Raw genomic sequence first — 20,318 nt, forward strand, 5'->3', positions numbered from 1 at the left:
GAAAAAAATTTTTTTTTTTTTTTTTTTTTTTTTTTTGTAAATCAATTAACTATGTGAAGAATGGAAAGTGAGACATGATGCTACAACGGAGGATGCAACCGTGGTCTATATTCTACAAATCCCATTTCCACAAAAAGCCACAAATTCTACTGACAACAACCATTCAAGAACATTCACAGAAACCCTAAACCCCAAACAAGCAAATCAACAGGAGTCTGAGGATCACTTACCGGTAAATTGTTCGAATCTGAGGAGGAGATTAACGTCACTGCCGGCCAAACACCAAACGCGGATGAATGTTTGTTGTATTTTTTCGATGAGCGTCTTGTTCCTCTCCGGCGAAGGCGTGAAGTGGGCAACCTTTCGTAGAATCGACGAAATTGGTACCGAATGTGAAGCCTCAGTCGTTTGTTCATGAGCAAAGCTTTACGCGAAGCATTTCTCATCAGGTGAAAATCAATTGGGTTTTCTACCGGTTATTGCCCGAAGAAATGAGGGAAGAGAGGAGTGAAAAATTGAAGAAAGAGGAAGCAGAGTTTCTTCGGGCAGAGAGGCGTGAAAAATTGAAGAAAGAGGAAGCAGAGAATCTCTGCCAAGACACGACCGGAGGAGTGAAAAATTGGCACAACAGTGGAAGAAATGAGGGAAGATGAGAAGGAGAACCAAGAAAGAGCAGAGAATCTCTGCCAAGATCGAAGGCTGGAAGCATTTCTGGCAGAGAACGTGCTCTCTGGCATATGGTATATGGTTGGGGGTTGCGGTGAGAAATAACTCCACGAAGAACAGTAATTTTTACTGTGCAAAGATCGAAATCAAGCCAGAATCAGGGGGGGCCTGATTCTGAATCAGGACCCTAAAATCAGGACTTAGCTCAAATCTCTGATCTGAGTCCGTGCGACACCAAACACGAGACAACGCACATGACTCAGATTTTTTGATTAGGATCTCCCAACCAAACGAGGCCTAAGAATAGGTGAGGAATTAGGGTTTAAAGCTAAGGGCATTTTAGTCTTTTGAATTGTTTCAAATGTCCGTTAGATATTAAGAGGGGTAGTTTTTTTTTTTTTTAAGGGATAGAATTAGGAGGTTTGGTGGTGATTATGGGATAAAAATGTAATTCTCTCATATTTTCGTACGACACACTCGGGATGTCGTATAACCATAACAAACCATCCTCAGTCCTCAAATTCGCAGTCTCAATCAAAACGCTTCTTTTGCTTTCCCTCCAAGAAATCACCGCCAACAAAATCATACATCCAAGCAGCTCTCTCTCTCTCTCTCTCTTCCCCCATTTCCGTATCAATTTTCCCGCCATAACTAAAAGTTATGAGAATCGACGAAACGTCGACCCCGGATCTGCGGCAAAACCACCATGAATCTCAATCTGAGCTCCATCACAACCTTCTACTCTCCCAAATCGAGTCCTCAATCAAGCAAGCGGAGAATCAATCGCCGGAAAAGCCATTGCCAGACTCAATATCCGACGACCTCAGGCGAAACCTGAATCAACTTAGTCAATCGGCACCTTTCCCTGACTCGGTCAAGCTCCACGTTTGGAAGCTCAGCTATCGCCTCTGGAACGCCTGCGTCGACCTCTCCAATGCCGCTTCCATCCGCTCTCGTTCTCCTTCTTCCTCTTCTACCTCCAGATTTGTCCTCACCGAAGGTCACGCCAAGCTCCGCCACGTCGCCGCCGATCTCCTCGCCGTCGCCGGAGGAATCGCTGGAGTACCGTCCCCGGATATCAAGTCCGCTTCGTTTTACCACAAAACCGGCGTGATCTGGCACGAGCTCCGAAAATTCGAGCTCGCTTCGACCTGCTTTGAGAAAGCTACGGATCTGGTGTCGAAGCTTGACGCGAGTGCGATATCCGGTACAGAAGAGCGAAAGCTATTGCTGGATCTGAGCATCGCTAGGTCTCGGACTGCCTGGGAAGTGTCCGACCGAAATCTGGCCGTCGCGTTGCTGAATCGCGCCAAGGATTTCTTATTCGGGTCGCCTGAGCACCAAAAAGCTCTTGCGAACCAGTATTTAGCGTTCGGGAAGAGCATTTTGTCCAAGGGTGAGAACGGTGCTTTGAATGAAGCCTTGAGGCTTATGAACGAGGCTCTGGATCTGTACGAGAGAGGACTGCGTGGAGCAAGAACTCGGGAGGATAGGCTCGAGCTCGAGGAGTTGAAATCAAAGACGCTTCGTTTCATCTCGGCCGTTCATCTTCAGATGGGAGAGTTCGAGAGTGTTATCAAGTGTGTGAAGGTGTTGAGAGAGGGGGACAATGAGGATCGCCATCCGAGCCTGCCTGTACTGGCCATGAAAGCGTGGCTGGGTTTGCAAAGGTATGCTGAGGCGGAGAAAGAGCTGAGGGGCATGGTGCTAAGTAAGGGAATTCCGGAGGGCATTTGGATTTCTGCCCTAGAGACCTACTTTCAAGCAGCAGGGACTGCTGGAGCAGAAACGGCAAAGGATGTATTCTTGGGGCTGTTGGGGCGGTGCCATGTTAGTGCCAGTGCGGCTGTTAGGTTGGCTCACAGAGTAGTAGGGAGTGATGGTAGCTGCGGCAAGGGGTTGAAGGTGAGGGCTAAAGTGGCAGCGGAGCTCGTGTCAGATGAGAGAGTGGTAGCACTCTTCTCCGGTGAGGCAGTTGCAAAGCAGAGAATGGCGATGCACGCAGTGTTATGGAATTGGTAAATGTTTATTTGCTTAGTTGTCTCAAAATCTGTAGATACAATGATCATATACTCTGGCAGTAGTTTACAACGTGTTTATTGCACTCTTTTGTAGTCACTGGCCTTAGTCTTAGAATTCCATCTGAAACCCATAAGCCACCCTAGTAACTTTAGCCTTAGATGGATTGCTTTTGTTTGCCTACAGCTTTGGTTGTTTGCTTCCTTGACTATTTGAAGTGGCTTGTTGATCACTTGGCATGGTGAAATATTGGATCCAATTAAATAGGTATACGGTTGGATCTAACCTTGTTAGTTTAGTTGGAGCCGAGCTTGGTGAAAACCATATAGAAGAATACGTTTTATATTCGAACTATGAAAACACGAAATGCATACTGTACATACATGTATAAATGTAATAAGTATCCACATATGTATAATACTGCCAGGCAGATAGTTAATTCAACTACTTATAAATTGCAAAATTGCAGTGCTGCAGATCATTTTCATTCAAAAGATTATAAAACGAGTGCAGAAATGTTCGAAAAATCAATGCTTTATATCCCATATGATATAGAGAATAGAGTATTTCGAGGCAAGGGCTATAGAGTGTTGTGTCTCTGCCACCTTGGTCTCTCTCGGCTTGACCAAGCTCTAGAATACATAAACGAGGCTGAAAAGGTATTCTTAGTGATACTTGGTCTTCAAGACATAGTATCTTGCAAACAAACTGTCATTCTTATTAAAAATCGACTTCTAATGCTTGCATTTCTGCAGCTTGAACCCAACATAGCTTCTGCGTTCCTGAAGGTGCTTTCTGTCTCTGTTATTTCTCTCTCTTTCTCTCTCTCTCTCTCACACACACACACACACACACACACAATGCTCGCTTGTAAGATCTGCAAAACAGTTCGTTGTTGGATTCACCGTTCAGCATCACAATTATACTTTATTCAGATCTTTGCTCCAATTTTACGACAGGTTGTAACTTTAAGCAATTTGACATCTCTTCAAACCTTGTGCAGTTCAAAATCTATCTGCAAAAGAACGACCACAGTGGTGCTATTAATCAGATTCAAGCAATGACTACGTGCCTTGATTTTAGCCCGGACTTTCTCTCCCTCTCAGCCCATGAGGCCATTGCTTGCCACGTTCTTCCTGTGGCTATTGCCGCTTTGTCAAATCTCCTTAACTTTTATGTCACTGGAAAATCCATGCCAACAACAGAAGTTGTTGTTCTACGCACGTTGGTGACAATCCTAAGTCAAGAACCAGGCAATGAACTGGAAGTCCTCAAGTTTGTAAAACAGGCTTACAACCGAGCATCCGAACTTGGGCCTGATTGCTTCTTTGGAAAAGGGGAAATTGGAAGACGGGAATGGAATTGGTTTGCCGTGAGCTCATGGAACTATGGGATAAAAAATGGGAAGGAGATGAACTTTCAATTATGTGCCGATTTCTCTGCTTCTTTGGAAAAGGGGAAATTGGAAGACGGGAATGGAATTGGTTTGCCGTGAGCTCATGGAACTTTGGGATAAAAAATGGGAAGGAGATGAACTTTCAATTATGTGCCGATTTCTTGAGATTGGCATCAGAACTTTACGGTCTTCCGATTGATGGGCAAGCAGAAGAAAATGATATTATGGTATGCAAATCGCTAATACTGAGTGTGTCTGCCACGATAGCTTTGGAGAATCGGAAGAAGGTTGCGTTAACTGACACGGAAGTGAAACAGGCCGTGGAACTACTAGATAGAGCAGGAAAGGTAATAAACAACTAATTTCTTTATTAGATCTATTTGTTATGCAACTTTATTATTCATATGGAATATGTCTCCTTGTACTAATATTGCTTCTTTGGGTGCAGTTACTCAAGTCAATCTCAACAGGCTCTCAGCTTAACGACGATCAAATTACCAGCTTTGAGACAGATCTCTTCTTCGTGTACACCCTCTGCGCCTATGATGTACAAGGAAGACTCAATGATTTAGGATCACAACTACTACTAGTGAAAAATTTCGCGAGTTCTAAGGCTTGCAGCCCCAAGTACCTCCTTCAGATTGGCCTCAATGCCTTGCAGGGTCCTCGGCATAATCATGAAGTAGCTGCCTTTGTTCTAAATGAGTGCCTCTCGGCTCTCCTTTCTTCTCCCTCACCGGAGTACCAAAGTGTGGCTCTCATCGTCCGGAAGCTCATAGCAGTAGCTAACGTTCGCAGAGGGGAGGCGGACGATGATGCTGTTTATGGCATGTACAAGCAAGCTTACCGAATAATGGTGGGTTTGAAAGACGGCGAGTACCCCATTGAAGAGGGAAAATGGCTGGCTACGACTGCTTGGAACAGGGCAGCGTTGCCTGTGAGGCTAGGCCAGATTGATGTGGCCAAAAAATGGATGAGCGTTGGTTTGGAACTTGCTATGCATGTCCCAGGAATGGAGGGTTACAGAGCATCCATGGAGGATTTTGTTAGTGGCTTTGAAAAGGAACTTTGTGCGCAAAGTATAGATAAAAATATGCCTAAATAGTAACTTTTTTTGGGGGGGGGGGGTAGAAAATGCCTAAATAGTAACTAGTAACGCTCAGTTGTGGCTATCATTCTTATTTGTAAATTCCCACTAATACAATCACTCTCTTGTAGATTATTCTCTCATTTACTCTTGCAAGGTTAGTCATATAACGCATATGCTGAAGTGGTACAAAAGAATCGAGGATGTACTGTCACTATGACCTTAAAACTCGTCGAAGTTCAACTTCAAGCTGGTTGACATCAAATGAGAATCATTGTAAATTGTCGGATCCAAAAGGTTGGGCTATTGTATAGCCCATGAATAGTGGTGTAGCCCAAATCCAAAAGCCCAACCCATACTATCCTTACCCTTTATGGCTTCATGACTTTATCCTCTCTCTCTTCCCCATTCTGGTATTGTTCCCACTCCTCATGGAGTCTCTTGCGACCTTGTTCTTCCGTTCTCCTCCCATCAAAAACCACCTCAAAACCCAGAAACCACTCACCTCCAAACCATTCTCTCTTCTCCATAAACCCCTTTCCACTTCCCAAACTTCAAATTCTCGTGAAACCCATTTTCCCTCCTCCGAGAACACCCATATCTTACTCAGAAATCCCACCTCGGACCCTCTTCAAAGACATCAAATTCTCCTAAAATCCTCATCTTTCTTCCAACCCTTATCCGAAACCCATCTCTCTTTTGTGCTCTCCGGGCTTATCACTGCCACTACTACATTATATTCCCTTCCTTGCTCTGCTTCCGAATCTGTAGTATCCTCAACTGAGCAAGTCTCGGACAAGATAAACTTGGAATCAATCTTGGTTTCCATTGATGGATTTTTTAACAGATACCCTTTTTTCGTTGCTGGGTGTACTTTCATTTGGCTCTTTGTTATACCCGTAACACAGGGGTATTTCAGAAAGTACAAGTTCATATATGCTATTGATGCATTCCGTAAATTGCGAGACGACCCAAATGTGCAGCTCTTGGATATTAGGGAGGAGAAGATTTTGAGATCCCTCAAATCTCCAAATTTGAAGATTCTGAATAAGAGCGCCGTGCAGGTTCCATTTTCTGAGGATGATGAAGATGGATTTGTGAAGAAAGTGTTGGGAAACTTTAAGGAACCTGAGTATACTGTTGTCTGCATTCTGGACAAGTAAGTCTGAATATGTTGTTTGGTAATTAATATTTCGCCTTCGGATAAAGTTATGGCTTTGTTAGTAAAATGGAGAAAGAGAAAAAGTACTTGTGAAAAACTAGGAAATTTGAAACAGAACTGTCAAGAGGAACATATGTTTGTGCGTGTTTATTTTTGGTTCCGTTTCTCAATTGTAGACGAAGGGGGCCAAGGTGCTGTAGAAATGCAAATCGCAGTTAGATTTTTTTTCCCCCGTTAATCTCATTTTTAGTCTCCAACTATAGGCCAAATCCTATTTTGGTATTAAAACGTCCTAGAACGAGTTTCCAATTTATTATTTTGTCCCTAATTAGTCATTCTACCCATCTAACTGTTAAAATGTGGACAAAAAAAGAAATGTAACGAACATGTGCCACTTAGTAGGAGTTAATTTTGTGATTTTATATGTCAGAGAACGAATATTAAGAAAGAAACTATGCCTTTTTCTGTTGAGCTTTTTTATAGTTGGATGGATGGTAGGACTCGTTCTGAGAAGTTTTGAAAGTTACGGACCAAAATGGGATTTGCCATATAATTCAGGACTAAAAACGAGTTCAGCCCCTGGTTTTGCAATATTCGGAACTTCTTTTGTGTAGGGAGTTGGATTTTGAATTTTGGATTCATATTAGCACATTTGTTGTGTAAGGTAGTCTTGATGGTAATTCCATGAAAGTGGCTGAGCTATTGTTCAAGAATGGCTTCAAAGCAGCTTATGCAATCAAGGGTGGGGTTGCAGGCAAAAAGGGGTGGTTGGTAAGCTTCCTGTCATCTATCTTATAGTATCATCTTCATTAGGGCTGTGTTTCAATGTGTTTCTGTTTTACAGTTTTTCACATTCAGAAATAGGAATAATCTTATTTTAGTCTTCAAACTACTGGTCAAATCTCATTTTGGAATTTTAATATATCAAATTATCCCAAATTTGTTATTTTGTCTATCTGACTGTTACAATCACGACATTTTGGCATCTCTTCTAACGCTTTTTTTTTTTTTTTTAAAAGGTGTTACAATCAAAATTTTTCATTTGGGATAACTATATGTTGCTGTTTTTCCCTTCTTTTCTTCAGGAAATACAGGAAACTCTTTTGCCACCTTCTCTGCATATCTATCCTCAGAAGAAGAGAAAAGCATCACAAGAACTCGGGGAGAATGGAAGAGTTATTCGGAGTAATGAAGACAATGGTGCCATAGGAGAAAGCCAAGGGAGTGACCATGCACAAGTAGCTAATTCCACAATGTCCACGCTAGACAAGAAAAATGGTGCAAGATCATCCTCTCCCTATCCTAATGTATGTTGACTCTCTCTGGCTCTCATGAATATTAGCAATTCATGCATATTTTTGCTCACTAGTTTATATGTGCTTCTGTTAACTATAAGTTAATTCTTTTTCGTTGGATGTGCTGCAGTATCCGGATTTGAAACCGCCGTCGTCGCCAACTCCATCAAAGCCCTCAAAGTGATGTTTCAACTCTCATTTAGAAGAGCACTTCCAAGTTACAAATTTCCAATTTTGACGATTATTTATTAAAGCAGGGGTTATTGAATAAATGAGGAGCCCTTTCAACCCATAATGTCATATTTGTCATCACTTATCAGGTCTTGGTGCTTGGATAATTCATTGCAGTTGTTGTAGTATGTTGGGGTCCTTTGTACCATTACGTCCATTTCATAATGTAAATACTTAAACCCACCTTTGCAATTATTAAGGCGAGCTTTAAATTCCACTTATAACCTTCTTCTGATTTCTCTTAATTTTTAATTTGCCAAAAATATGATTCCAAATAGCTTTTAGCATTCCTTCCTTCGAAGTGCATAAAGTTTGACTTTATTTTGCCACTCCAAATCTATTCTCAAACTCCTTTTTAAAAACTTAGTTTATTACTGAACTACTCCTTAATGAAATGGCTAGTAACAAAAACTTTTTATGTGATTTTATGGAAATGTTGCATCACGCTTTATATTTTTAGGAATGTTGTATTTATCCTTAAGTTTTATCAATCGTTTTAAAAACATCAATGACAATAATCAATTGATTGACACCTAAGAAATTTTCATAAATAACAAAAATACCCATATTCCAAAATACCAAGTTTAAACAATACACAACAATATATATACATATGTATATATTTAAAAAGAAATAGTTAAGGGTTCAATTTAATTTCATTGTTTGTCGTTGAACAAAGTTTTTTTGTCCCATTTTGGCCTTTAAACTTCAAATGTTACAAATTACAACCATTTAGCCACAAGAAGCATTTTAGAACTCACCAGAATAAAACGTGTGATACTCACATGCTTTGTCAATAAAGGGTATTTTAAGTAAATCACGCTTATAAAATTTAAATAATTTCATATTTTGGTAGACGAGCTTGTGTAGAAAGGAATTTTTTTTTTTTAAAAAGAAAAATTGTAGCATGTTATAGGAGTGAATATAATACCTTCATATTTCCTTTTAAAAAAAAAAAAGAAAGAGAGAATTAATGCCTTTTATAAACTAACATTGTTCTTAATTAATGACGACGAGACAAAATTTTGTATAAACGACAACACTAAAGTCGCGTTTAAATAGGCAGCTTGGAATAAACGACACAAAAATTATGTTCGAATAAAAATAAGCAGCAGCCAGAGATTGCATCAAGCAAACGATGGATGTTCTTTCATGGGACGGAACAATCTCTTCGCGCGAATTCCGTGTCGCTGTTCGCGCGTTCGCCGAGAGATGGAAAGAATCGAACCCTGACTTTCCTCCATGGACGTGGGTCCCTTCTGCAAAACGACACCCGGGTCTTACTTCAAATCAAGTTAGTGCGAGTCTCGTCTAAATCCCTTTTCCAACCATTCTTTCTTGCAAAATTGCCAATTATTTCATCGTCAAGGTTTTCTTTTTCAGATCGATGGATACTTAACCTTAGAGAGGCTATGCCTTACCGAGTCAACTGAAAAAGATATACCTTTTCAGGTTTGTTGATTTTTTTTTTTTTTGAAATCAGGTTTGTTGAATTTGATTTCTTTTGAACAGTATTTCTTTTTTCTTTCTTTTTTGTTACTTAGAATAGTTTCTGATTAGAGAGGGAAGACTTTGGTTTCCAAAGCAAGAGGTTTCGGCACTCTGCTCGAAAGTGGACGCCAGTGAAGAGCTCCAAGTGTGGAATGATGATGGATTATTATTTTCACAATCGTCTTTTTTGCCCATCGTCGATTCTTTCATGTCGTTGCTGTCGTTTGTAATTGTAACTCCTCGCTTTAACCCTTAAATTTGCTGTCGGTTTCTGGTCTATTTTTTCTGTCGTTTTCCGGTAATGTCGTTTCTTCTTTTGGGCTGATGTTTCTAATTTAGTTTTTCCGTCGTTTTCCAGCTACCAGTTTTTCTTGTGTTTTAATATTTATTGTCATTTTATATATTATTGTCGTTTTTTTTTTTTTCTTTTAGAGGTTTATTCTGTCAATTTAATATATGCTTTTCCATTTTTCAAATGAATTTTCCCCTCTTACTATTATCATTACATTATTATTTTGGCTAGAATTCCCTCTTCTTATTTTTGTTTCAATTCTTCTAGGAAGACTCCTATGAGGTTACTCAGGTTGAGAAAGAAGAGACGGCTTCCTTTGAGGAAGAAGATCCTGCTGATAATGCCACACTGGTACACAATTCACAATCTCAGTTAATATTCTGCCATTCCTTCGCTCGCCTCTAGTAAATTTTCTCAATATTTCTCTCTATTTACAAGGTTGAAAGGCATAGTTTTGGAGTACATTACTACGATTTCCATTTAGTGCACAGTGCTTCATATCGGGTTCCAGTCCTTTTCTTTCGTGCCTACACGACTGGTATGCTAATTATTTGATTCTCATTTTTAACACCATAATCAATTCAGCAAAGGATAATTCTATACATGACTAGAACTAGAGAGTGATTGAATTATTTGATAATGTGCTGATTAACAGATGGACAACCTCTTGTGTTGGACGAGATTGAAAAAGACCTTCCTGCATCCTCGGCAGAGATACTGCTAGAATCAAAATGGACATTTATAACTCAAGAAGTATTTTTTTTTATTTTTTATTTTTTTGTCATCTTTTGGCTATTTCTCTTTGTTACAACAATTGCAAATGACCAATTTTATACCATTCTTCAGGACCATCCGCACCTGAACAGACCATGGTACAAGTTACATCCATGTGGGACGAGCGAGTGGATGAAGCTGCTTTTTCAAAGTGATACTTCCATGGCTAATAAAGGAGTGGCAATTGAACTATATATTGTTTCATGGCTATCAGTGGTTGGCCAAGTATTCGGTCTGAGAATTCCTTCTAAATTGCTCAATTATCGTGATTAAGTATGGAAATAAAAGATATTTTTGTTCTTCTGAGAAAATAAGATGAATGAATTTATTCCAAGGATTACATGTTAATATTAAGACCATTTTGGACAAAGGGTTTTTAGAGGGGAAAATAACAATCTTGTTTCTAAAAGTCCACTGTCATGTTTGTATTGATTTCACGCTAGGGACATGAAAATAACTGGTATACAGGGAAATAAACATTTTACCGTTCTTGCATTCAGTTATTTGTAATTTTAAGTGCAAGATAGATGGCAGCCATAAAATACAGGGGTCATTTTTCCATGGATAGATTCTCTCATATCTTGCATTAGAAACAATAATTTATAAATTAAAAAATAAAATAAAAGAAAGAATGAAATTATTCTGCACTTTTCTCAGTTGTTCGAATAAAGTATGCGACAAATTCTGTATTTCCCTCTGCACCCTTAATAGGAGACTCAATCCACCCTTTGTTGGTGAATCCAAAATTCTCTACACCCTTGATAATCTTCTCAATAACCTATATCAATGCAACAGAACCTTAAGCAGAAGACTAAAGCAAGAACCCTGAATGATTGAAAACAACAAAATCCAGGAACCCACGATAGTTGATAATGACAATCTTTCCTTGCGGAATTGGAGAAAAAATTATGTTCATTTCACCGATTCGAGTTTTGCTACAGTAAAAAACTCTCAGAAATAGTCACATCTAACATTTTTATTACAGTAAAAAACTCTCACATAAAGTCACATCTCAACTCGAATTATCAGCGAACTAAACGGAAGTATGACATTTGCAAAAGTTATGAAGGACAGTGCATACCTCTTGATGGACAAGTGGATCTTTTACAATCCCACCTTTTCCTACCTACAAACATAATGGAAAGCCAAGTAAAATGAATGCACGTTTACTTGATGCTCTTAATCATGAAGAAAGCATTCCCGTCAAAAAAATTTTAGAAAAAATTCTTGCCTGTGATCTACGAGCTTCAAATTGAGGCTTGATTAAGGTCACTAAACTCGCCGCTTCATTCATCACATTTACTACAGCAGGCATAACCTGCTTGCATAAAAGAGCTAGTAAATAAAGGCCATAAATAAAGGGGCTATAAACAAGATAAAGCAGCATATTGCAAATGATTGTAATCACAATGGACATTCTATAACACAAAAGGAAAGGAGGTTCAAATCAGCCAAACACAAAGCAATGATAGAATTAGAACTATTTGAAAATCTTACCAAGAGAATAGAGATGAACGAAAGGTCTAGAGTCACCAAATCAACCTTTTGAGGGAGTTCAGAAAGGTATCTTAAATTCGTCCGCTCTATCACACAAACACGTTCATCTCGACGAATTTTCTCCACCACCTAACTTAGTACCATCCATCCCATAAGCAGTTGAAAAGCGCCAAACACAAAGAAAGTATACCAACTCTATAAACACGCATAAACTAATAACAGAAAGCTTTACGTTACCTGTCCATAACCCACATCAACTCCATAAACAAATGATGCGCCATACTGGAGTAAACAGTCAGTAAATCCTCCAGTGGACAACCCAGAATCAAGAGCTACTTTGCCGGAAACATCAATACCAAACTCTTCAATTGCAGCTTCTAACTTGTGTCCTGCTCTGTGTAGCGAAGCCGGTAACAAATTAGCATAACATGAATTACCCTTCGAAGAAAATAAAACTTGACATTAACAAAAATGTGTAAGATGGGACCTTCCAGAAAAGTAATCACCTACATACATATTTGGGCACTTTAGCCCGTATCTCCACAACTGCCTTTTCAGATACAGACGTTCCAGCTTTATTTACTACCTTTCCATCCACAAATACTTTCCCTATATGAGTAGATGTGTTAGTAATAGATCACATAACAAATCTTTAATCAAACCAACTGCTTCACATGCTTATGTATTGTCTGCAAAGGAAAGTCCCAAAACCCTGCCCAAAGAAACTGATCAAGCAAAGTAGTAGAAGCTTATCCCCAGTCCAAAACCACACGCATATATCAATGGTCCTCCCGGAGAATCAAGGACCATCACGTATAACATGAGAAATGTAACATAACATTTACAGAATGTAACACTGACATAACAAAAATATAACACCAAAAAGTTTAGTTATCTCGTACTATTGTAAAAACTTTACAACATTTTATGCTTAGAAAAGCACCTCATGCGTATACATACATACATACATACATAAATATATATGTTCTAATTTTATTTTGTGGATTTTAGTATCTCACCTTGTAATATCCAGGACTGTATGAAGGTTCGGCTATATTCTTGGAACCTTTCAACACATATCTCATCAAGCCTCCTTTTCCTGAAACTTTCACTAGTCAAACACAAACATGCTATAAAACAGAACACAAGAAAGAGAAAAAGGGGCTTATCAGCAAATGGCCGTTCTACTAGCCTAACAACATGAATTGAAAATTTTGAAAAAAGCTTACTTCTTTGGCTGTTGAATCTTTGCCGAATTGACAACAGCGAAACCTCTGTACTGAATTTGCATCTGGGACGTGACCCATCTCACTAGAAACAAAATAAACAAAAACTAAAGACAAATTTCCATGCACGACGAGGTGTTTGTGAAAATGCCCAAAAGAAGAAAACTAACGAAACTAACAACAAGACTTGTGGGAAAGTTAACGTAATAGAAGTAATCCTTTAGAAGGAAGATAGATTTTACCGGGAAGCTTATGAAAGTTGGAGTTGAATGCGTCAAAGAAGCTTGAGTTGGTAGGAAAATTGCGCGGCATGATTATGTTTGTGGGAAGCTTCAGAATTCGCACTGCGCGAGCCATTTCGTTGGGGTATCTTGCAGCTTAGCTGCTTCTGATGGTATATTTCGTTCCAGCCATTTGGATTGGGCTAGGTCTGGGCCCTTATTGGGCTTCCATTCACTATTACGTGTTCGGCCCAATTCTCCCTAGAAATAAGGGCTCTTTTCGATGGTAAAGTTTGAATATAACAAAATTTTTAAAATATTAAATAATAAAATTTTGAAATCATTAGAATAATGATTATATCATTACATAGTACAAAATGTGACATAATTATGATAATAATTATGTTATTTTTATTATATTTATAATATTCTGAAATTTTTATTAAATTTCATGTCAAGTATGAAATTTTGTCATAATTATCACTAGAAAAGATAATCACATTTCGTGACCCGTGACCCACGTAACAGTAAATATATTGAATACAGACTCCGTTCATTTTATTAATTCGAGTTTAAAATTTAAATTTTATTATAGTAAAAAGTCTTTAGAAACAGTCATATCTAACGTTTTTACTACAATAAAAAACTTTTATATAAAATCACATTTCAACTCTAATTAAAAACTCAAATTCACAAACTAAAGAACCGTCCATCGGTCGCTAAAAAGCTCAAACAGCAAATAATATATTCTGAATACCTGAATATAATAAGGAATTGACAAAATAGCTGCAATGGCTGATAGTTTTATGCGGGTCTACAAAAAGACGAGACCAGAGGCGCAGAAAAAGCGACGTGTGAGTAGATCATTGATCACTAGTTATTATGGGATAAGGGTGGATAAGGTCACGACCATAAACTATCCAATAAAATCTCTCCCTATATTACACGTCGACCCTACCAAACCACAAATGTTTGAGCAATTGATACTAACCCAGGTCAGTGAAAAAGTACGTAGCATTTCAATTGGCATAGTAAAAAGATTCCTACAAAATATATTCCAGTTGGAATTTGTTAACCAAAAAAAATAAAAAATAAAAAAAAACATCAATGGCCATTGCTAGTGCTTCTCCTATGGCTAGCCAGCCCAAAAACAGTATTACTCGGTGTGCCGCCAGCTGGGAATTGCTTGCCTCTCCAAAGGGCATCTGTGGATCTCAACTTAGAGCTTTGCCCAGCTTCAACAGATCACGTCCTCGCTGCTTCACTGTCAGAGCCATTCAGTCTGAGAAGGTGATCAGCTTTTGCCTTTTTTAAATAGTCTTTCACGAGAGACAAGATGTTGCAGCAAAATGATAGAAGACAACGCAAGAGTGTTCAGATCTTTTAAGCATGCGTGATGCGTGCTAAACAAAATGATAGACGGCTTTTTTTTTGGAACAACAAGAAGAGTGCTGTTGAAAACACACAATTTTCAATCCACTTATCTATAGATGAAAAAATGAAAGATTATTTTCACTTCATAATTTTAGGACTATCTTCAAAAATATACAACTAGTCTTGAGTTTTGTACTATTCCAACTCAAATTGTTGAAGTTACCAACAACCGCTAATTAGATCATGAAAAAAAAAAATTGCAGTAGGATATGAAAAATTATTCTACTAATAAAGATTATATTTTAAACCGTCATATTCGTATTAGATTCTGTAAGTTTTAATATGATTTTGATTAAATAAAGAGTTGTAGTAACAATTATTTACAAATATTACATTAAGGTCTCGCTCAGTTTATGAATTTTAATTTTTAATTTAATCTGAAATGTGATTTTATGTGAGAATTTTTTATCGTAACAGAAAAAAATTTAAATGTGACTTTTTATAAAAAATTTTAATTGTAATAAAACTATAATTAAAAATTCAAATCGGTGAAATAAACGAGACTTAAAATAAAGTATAGGACATATTATTTTAATATATACTTTTTGCTAATCTTATTTTAGTTTAATATAATACACTATTAGTCTTGATGTTCATTTTGATTTTGTTAACTTGTTTAAACTTTTTGCAGCCAACTTACCAAGTGATCCAGCCAATCAACGGCGATCCCTTCATCGGAAGCCTCGAGACTCCGGTGACCTCAAGCCCCTTGATCGCGTGGTACCTCTCCAACCTACCGGCCTACCGGACGGCAGTCAGCCCACTCCTCAGGGGAGTGGAGGTGGGCCTGGCCCACGGGTTCCTCCTGGTGGGCCCGTTCGTGAAGACGGGCCCACTTAGAAACACGGAAATCGCGGGCCAAGCCGGGTCGTTGGCAGCGGGAGGGCTGATCGTGATACTGAGCATTGCCCTGTCGATGTACGGAATTGCGTCGTTCAATGAAGGCGAGCCCTCCACAGCCCCTGCGTTGACTTTGACCGGCAGGAAGAAGGAACCTGACCAGCTTCAGACCGCCGAGGGTTGGGCCAAGTTCAGCGGTGGGTTTTTCTTTGGTGGGATTTCTGGTGTCATTTGGGCCTATTACCTTCTCTATGTCCTTGATCTTCCTTACTACGTCAAGTAATGGACGTGCAAGCATGTGATATTTCTTTAATATAGTTGTGTATAATAATATACTATCTCTAGTGTTTCTCTCTTGTTGTGTATTAAACTTCTTGGGTGGTCAATGAAAAATTATGAGACTAATATTGGTAGCCAGATTGTCCCAGCATATCACTACTATAATATTCCTCTTTTTTTTTTTTTTTTTGGCCCCCTTGGGCAGATATCAATTATCATGTAATAAAATTATGCCTTTCCTTCCTAAATAAGGGTAATGAGGGTTCGAAATATAAATAAAGGTGTTCTTTTTGTAAGTATGAGTGAAAAACATAATTAAAATTGAAATTTTTGTTAGGAAACAATAAGGTAACAAAAAGATTAAATTGTAATTCTAATGGAAAGCAACTTGGCATAAATTTTGATAATATGCCATTAAGTACGAGATTTGTGATTACATCTGATGATCATAATTTTTTTCTAAAGGAAAAAAAAAGTAAGACAACAGAACCGTTAAATATTCAACCAAACAAGTCCTTGTATGTTGGCTGTTTAGTTAATTCGCTAAAAATGGCGCGTAAAAAAAAAAAAAAGCCAACAACCGGACGTTAGATTTTTTTTTTTTCCCTTTTAGGAGTGGCTGGAAAAAGAAACGTTGGGTGTGTTTGGAGTTTTTTTTATTTTTAATTTTTAAGTTTTTAAAAAAAAAAATAAAAACGAGAGAGTTTGACATAATTAAAAATAAAAAAAAAAGATAAAAATAATTTTTTAATTTAATATAAAATAAAAAAATAAAAAATATTTTTTATTTTTTATTTATGTTTTCTCATCTCTCTCAGGACATTAATATTTTTTTTATATTAAAAATAATCATATAAAATATAAAATTATTTTAAAATAAATTCTGCACCCTTAATTTTTTTCCCATATTCTGACTCTGTCAATCTAAATCCAAGAGTCAATTGTAAAAAAGTCGGCAACTCAGAATTCAAAAAATAAAAAAGAACACACTCACTAGAGAGGAAGCAAGCAAAAGGCTAGAATTTGGTTTAAAAATAAATAAATAAAATTTGCTTTTATACTTCGTTGAATCCACTGGTTTAATCGTCCCAGGAAATTCCCGGTATCTCAAAATTCCACCTTTCTTCTTCTTCTTCTTCTTCTTCTCTTACGATTTTCAACGACGTTGGATTAGGACAAACTCTTTTACTACGGAAAGTAGACAATGCAAAAAAAAAAAAAAAGACCTTTTTGATGAGGACCAGGAAATTTCTATCCATCCCAGGAAGAAACCTGAGCCACCAACCAATGTACATCTCGTATAACAACAACCAACTCGGTTCTCTAGCTGTCTTCTTTCTTTCTTTCTTCACCTACAGTAATTCCTTACAATGTCAATTCTTTGTCATCACTTCAATCTTCTCCTCCGACCTCCTATTCCTTCTTCGGTTTCAACGGCCCGGAACAGCACGAAAAAGCCTCTGAGCTTCAGCTGTAGGGCTTCGAACAACGATGATCCACAAGGAGTAAGATTAATCTATTCACTATTAACTTATTCAACTCTCTGATATATATATATATATATATATATATTTTTTTTTTTTCTTCTAAACGTTCGTTTTTCTTTTCTTCCTCGTCAGGATTATCTGATAGATGCTCCTGTTTCTGCTGGCGATGGATTCTCTTTCAGTGGAGGTACAACAATACACATATGACATATCTATATGTATATGCCTTTTTTTTATTGTATTGTTTCTTGAAAAATCTGTTGAAATTAATGTCGGAACTTGGGTGTGTTCGATGTTTACGGCCAGGAAAATATTCGGATGGACCAAGCCCTTCTGATGAATGGTTCAAGCAAGGGAAGATAGTGAGTAATTTTTTTCTTCAAATTCATTTTGTTACAAAAATGCATGATCAGAAAAAGATCTAGTTTTTGACAATGTGATTATATTTTGTAGGTGAAAGCTCATCCGGTTGGTGGGTCCGGTGGGAAGGCAAAAGATCCAATTTTTGGGCTCACAATGGGTGCCGCTTCTCAGGCGCCTCCTGATTTTTTCAGGTAAAAAATTATGAGTGTGTTTCTTTAGGGCTAGTGCTAAATTTTTTGTGGTCAAAATATGCAGAAATTGAGATTGGATTATTTGCAGGGCTTACCGATTGAAAAATGCTCTCTCTATATATGATTTTGTGCAATAGATGGTTCTGCGTCGAGTCTGGAAGCGCTGATAATCCGTCAGTTGTACTAGTTCATGGTTTCCCTTCACAGGTCAGTCTTAATTTCTCAATAAAACGGTCCTAAATTGCTTGTGTAATGCTTTCTATTGCATCGTTGAAATAAGTTGGCAAGTTTTGTTTTGATTTGGTTTTTTTTTTTTTTTTTGATAGTTTGCTGCATATTATCTACTATCTTAGTGCTCATGTTTGAGTAAGAGCTTCGCCATTAATGACTTATAATTTAAATGCACTTGGTATTGTCTACAGGCATACTCTTATCGCAAAGTTCTTCCCGTACTTTCTAAAAACTTCCGTGCAATTGCTTTTGATTGGCTAGGTATGACCTTAACATGTACATGTGTTCGTCCTTATTGCTAAATGCATTTTAATTCTCCTTAGCCTTTTAACTAACAGTATGTTATGATGGTTTTGTTTGCCTTACTTTAACAGGCTTCGGATTTTCGGATAAGCCGCAACCTGGATATGGTTTTGACTACACCCTGGATGGTAATTGCTTTACTTGTATTGATAAGGGTAGATAGGAACAAAATGTCCACTATGCTTATTCGTTTTCAATTTTATTATGTTTTGCAGAGTATGTGTCATCTTTCGAGTCTTTAATTAATGACGTTACCGACAATAAGGTGACCCTTGTTGTTCAGGTAATTTTGTCAAAGTTTCTTTTTGGGTGAATATACAAGCAAGGAATTGTCATACGACAGATTAATTACTCTTTTGACATATATTCTCAGGGATACTTTGCACCTGTAGTTGTCAAATACGCTAGCACTCATCAGGATAAGATTAATGACATAATACTCCTAAATCCTCCTGTACGGTTTCTCTAAAAAACTTATGACTCAGTCAGTTCTTAAAGTTTGGTATTATAAGATAACATAACATTTAACTTATATGGTCTTTACCTTGTTTTATTAAGCTAACAGCAAAGCATTCCAACCTTCCATCAGCCTTGTCCATATTCAGCAACTTCTTATTAGGCGAAATATTTTCTCAGGTATGAAGATTCTTTGTACTACATATGTTATGTATGTATGTCTGTCTGTCAGTGTGTTGTTTCTCATCATATTTTCATGTTTAGGATTAGTCCTGTCAAAAAGATCGAATAATTTGCTGCTTTTATCAAACTAGGATCCCATAAGAGCTAGTGACAAAGCCTTGACGAGCTGCGGTCCTTACAGAATCAAAGAAGATGATTTAATGGTTTATAGAAGACCTTACCTTACATCTGGTTCCTCAGGGTTTGCGTTGAATGCAATTAGTCGGTCTATGAAGAAGGAATTGAAGGTAAATCAGCTTAGTAATTGTTTAAATCTTTTCATATTTTCATAAACAGACTAATGCTAAGAAGAGACCAGATATCAAATTCCACACCTATTTAGTTTCTCATTGTGGATTCCATGTTTAATTTCTCGAGCAATTTAAATCTTTTAGATATATATAAGTGAGGCATTTCTTGTGTTGTATATTTAGTTGTGAATGGCTTCCCTTATTCCGCTACTGTTCTGGTTGGTGTGCATGGCAGAACTACGTGGAAGAAACGACGGCGATACTACTTGACAAGAGCTGGAAAGTAAAGACTACAGTTTGCTGGGGACAGAGAGATCGTTGGTTGACCTTCGATGGAGTTGAAAATTTCTGCAAAAATTCAAAGCAAGAGCTTATCCAGATTCCTAATGTACCAACTCTTTCCTCTTATACATGTCATGCATGCATAAATGGAAAGTTACAAAATCATGTTTGACTTGATTATGGACAAATTTTGAATATAGGACTTCTATTTTTTCATAAAATTTTTTAAATTGATAAGGCTAATGACATCCAAACATTCAAAGCGTTGAATTATCAATCATTTACTTATTTTTCTGGGTTTTGCAGGCAGGGCACCACGTACAGGAAGACTGCGGTGAGGAACTCGGGCAGATCATTTCCGGGATTATTAGAAAAAGGAGCTTTTTGTGATTTTTCTTCCATTTTTTACTGATAATGTTGTTCCGTCCTCCTTTTCTCTTTTTTAGTTGTTTGACCTTTTGTTTTGTCAATCAAGAAACATAAGGAATCACAGAAGTTCCACATAATGAATTGAATGGCCATCAAATTATTGTCGAAAAGATTGGATAAAAGAATTACAAGCTTGTATAGCAATATACATTTTCAGGTACTATATCAGCAAAGTGTTACTCAGATCATGGAA

At 37.6% G+C, this 20,318-nt stretch overlaps 6 protein-coding genes across 10 annotated transcripts; 5 read left to right on the plus strand and 1 right to left on the minus strand.

Moving 5' to 3' along the window:
- Positions 1-1,326: 1,326 nt before the first annotated feature.
- LOC21390824 (TPR repeat-containing protein ZIP4) lies at positions 1,327-5,186 on the plus strand. Its single transcript, XM_024165095.1, is given in 6 exon segments — positions 1,327-2,684; positions 3,155-3,344; positions 3,441-3,473; positions 3,689-4,050; positions 4,155-4,428; positions 4,539-5,186. Coding segments are annotated over 6 exon segments (2,865 nt in total).
- Positions 5,187-5,585: 399 nt separating this feature from the next.
- Positions 5,586-8,068, plus strand: LOC21390825 (rhodanese-like domain-containing protein 4A, chloroplastic). Its single transcript, XM_010097285.2, has 4 exons — positions 5,586-6,327; positions 6,999-7,101; positions 7,416-7,637; positions 7,756-8,068. The coding sequence occupies exons 1-4, from the start codon at positions 5,600-5,602 to the stop codon at positions 7,807-7,809; spliced, it is 1,107 nt and encodes a 368-aa protein (XP_010095587.2). The 5' UTR covers positions 5,586-5,599; the 3' UTR covers positions 7,810-8,068.
- A 912-nt stretch (positions 8,069-8,980) lies between these two features.
- LOC21390826 (ubiquitin-like-conjugating enzyme ATG10) lies at positions 8,981-10,747 on the plus strand. Of its 4 annotated transcripts, none has more exons than XM_024165085.1 (7): positions 8,981-9,150; positions 9,240-9,308; positions 9,406-9,579; positions 9,907-9,990; positions 10,078-10,177; positions 10,295-10,392; positions 10,486-10,747. In XM_024165085.1, the coding sequence occupies exons 1-7, from the start codon at positions 8,995-8,997 to the stop codon at positions 10,684-10,686; spliced, it is 882 nt and encodes a 293-aa protein (XP_024020853.1). In that variant the 5' UTR covers positions 8,981-8,994; the 3' UTR covers positions 10,687-10,747. The 4 variants fall into 4 exon arrangements, with proteins under 4 accessions (XP_024020853.1, XP_024020854.1, XP_010095588.1 ...); XM_024165086.1 differs by having other exon boundaries at positions 9,442-9,579; XM_024165087.1 differs by having other exon boundaries at positions 9,023-9,150; positions 9,226-9,308.
- Positions 10,748-10,818: 71 nt separating this feature from the next.
- LOC21390827 (hemolysin A) lies at positions 10,819-13,485 on the minus strand. Its single transcript, XM_024165084.1, has 9 exons — positions 13,379-13,485; positions 13,140-13,221; positions 12,930-13,009; positions 12,417-12,519; positions 12,148-12,304; positions 11,911-12,039; positions 11,645-11,731; positions 11,495-11,539; positions 10,819-11,191 (listed from the first exon to the last, which is right to left on the minus strand). Exons 1-9 carry the CDS (start codon positions 13,446-13,448, stop codon positions 11,051-11,053), a joined length of 894 nt encoding a protein of 297 aa, XP_024020852.1. The 5' UTR covers positions 13,449-13,485; the 3' UTR covers positions 10,819-11,050.
- An 837-nt stretch (positions 13,486-14,322) lies between these two features.
- Positions 14,323-16,058, plus strand: LOC21390828 (photosystem I reaction center subunit XI, chloroplastic). The gene is made up of 2 exons (XM_010097288.2): positions 14,323-14,647; positions 15,423-16,058. The coding sequence occupies exons 1-2, from the start codon at positions 14,465-14,467 to the stop codon at positions 15,912-15,914; spliced, it is 675 nt and encodes a 224-aa protein (XP_010095590.1). The 5' UTR covers positions 14,323-14,464; the 3' UTR covers positions 15,915-16,058.
- Positions 16,059-16,875: 817 nt separating this feature from the next.
- On the plus strand, positions 16,876-20,104 carry LOC21390829 (haloalkane dehalogenase). 2 transcript variants are annotated; one of them, XM_010097289.2, is made up of 13 exons: positions 16,876-17,415; positions 17,530-17,584; positions 17,704-17,759; positions 17,851-17,951; positions 18,089-18,158; positions 18,374-18,443; positions 18,557-18,613; positions 18,701-18,768; positions 18,859-18,939; positions 19,044-19,121; positions 19,256-19,411; positions 19,650-19,802; positions 20,003-20,104. In XM_010097289.2, the coding sequence occupies exons 1-13, from the start codon at positions 17,281-17,283 to the stop codon at positions 20,084-20,086; spliced, it is 1,164 nt and encodes a 387-aa protein (XP_010095591.1). In that variant the 5' UTR covers positions 16,876-17,280; the 3' UTR covers positions 20,087-20,104. The 2 variants fall into 2 exon arrangements, with proteins under 2 accessions (XP_010095591.1, XP_024020846.1); XM_024165078.1 differs by lacking the exon at positions 20,003-20,104 and having other exon boundaries at positions 19,598-19,675.
- The last annotated feature ends 214 nt before the right edge of the window (positions 20,105-20,318 follow it).

Source organism: Morus notabilis, unplaced genomic scaffold (genome assembly GCF_000414095.1).
Source record: "Morus notabilis unplaced genomic scaffold, ASM41409v2 Scaffold579, whole genome shotgun sequence".
Taxonomy (NCBI): domain Eukaryota; kingdom Viridiplantae; phylum Streptophyta; class Magnoliopsida; order Rosales; family Moraceae; genus Morus; species Morus notabilis.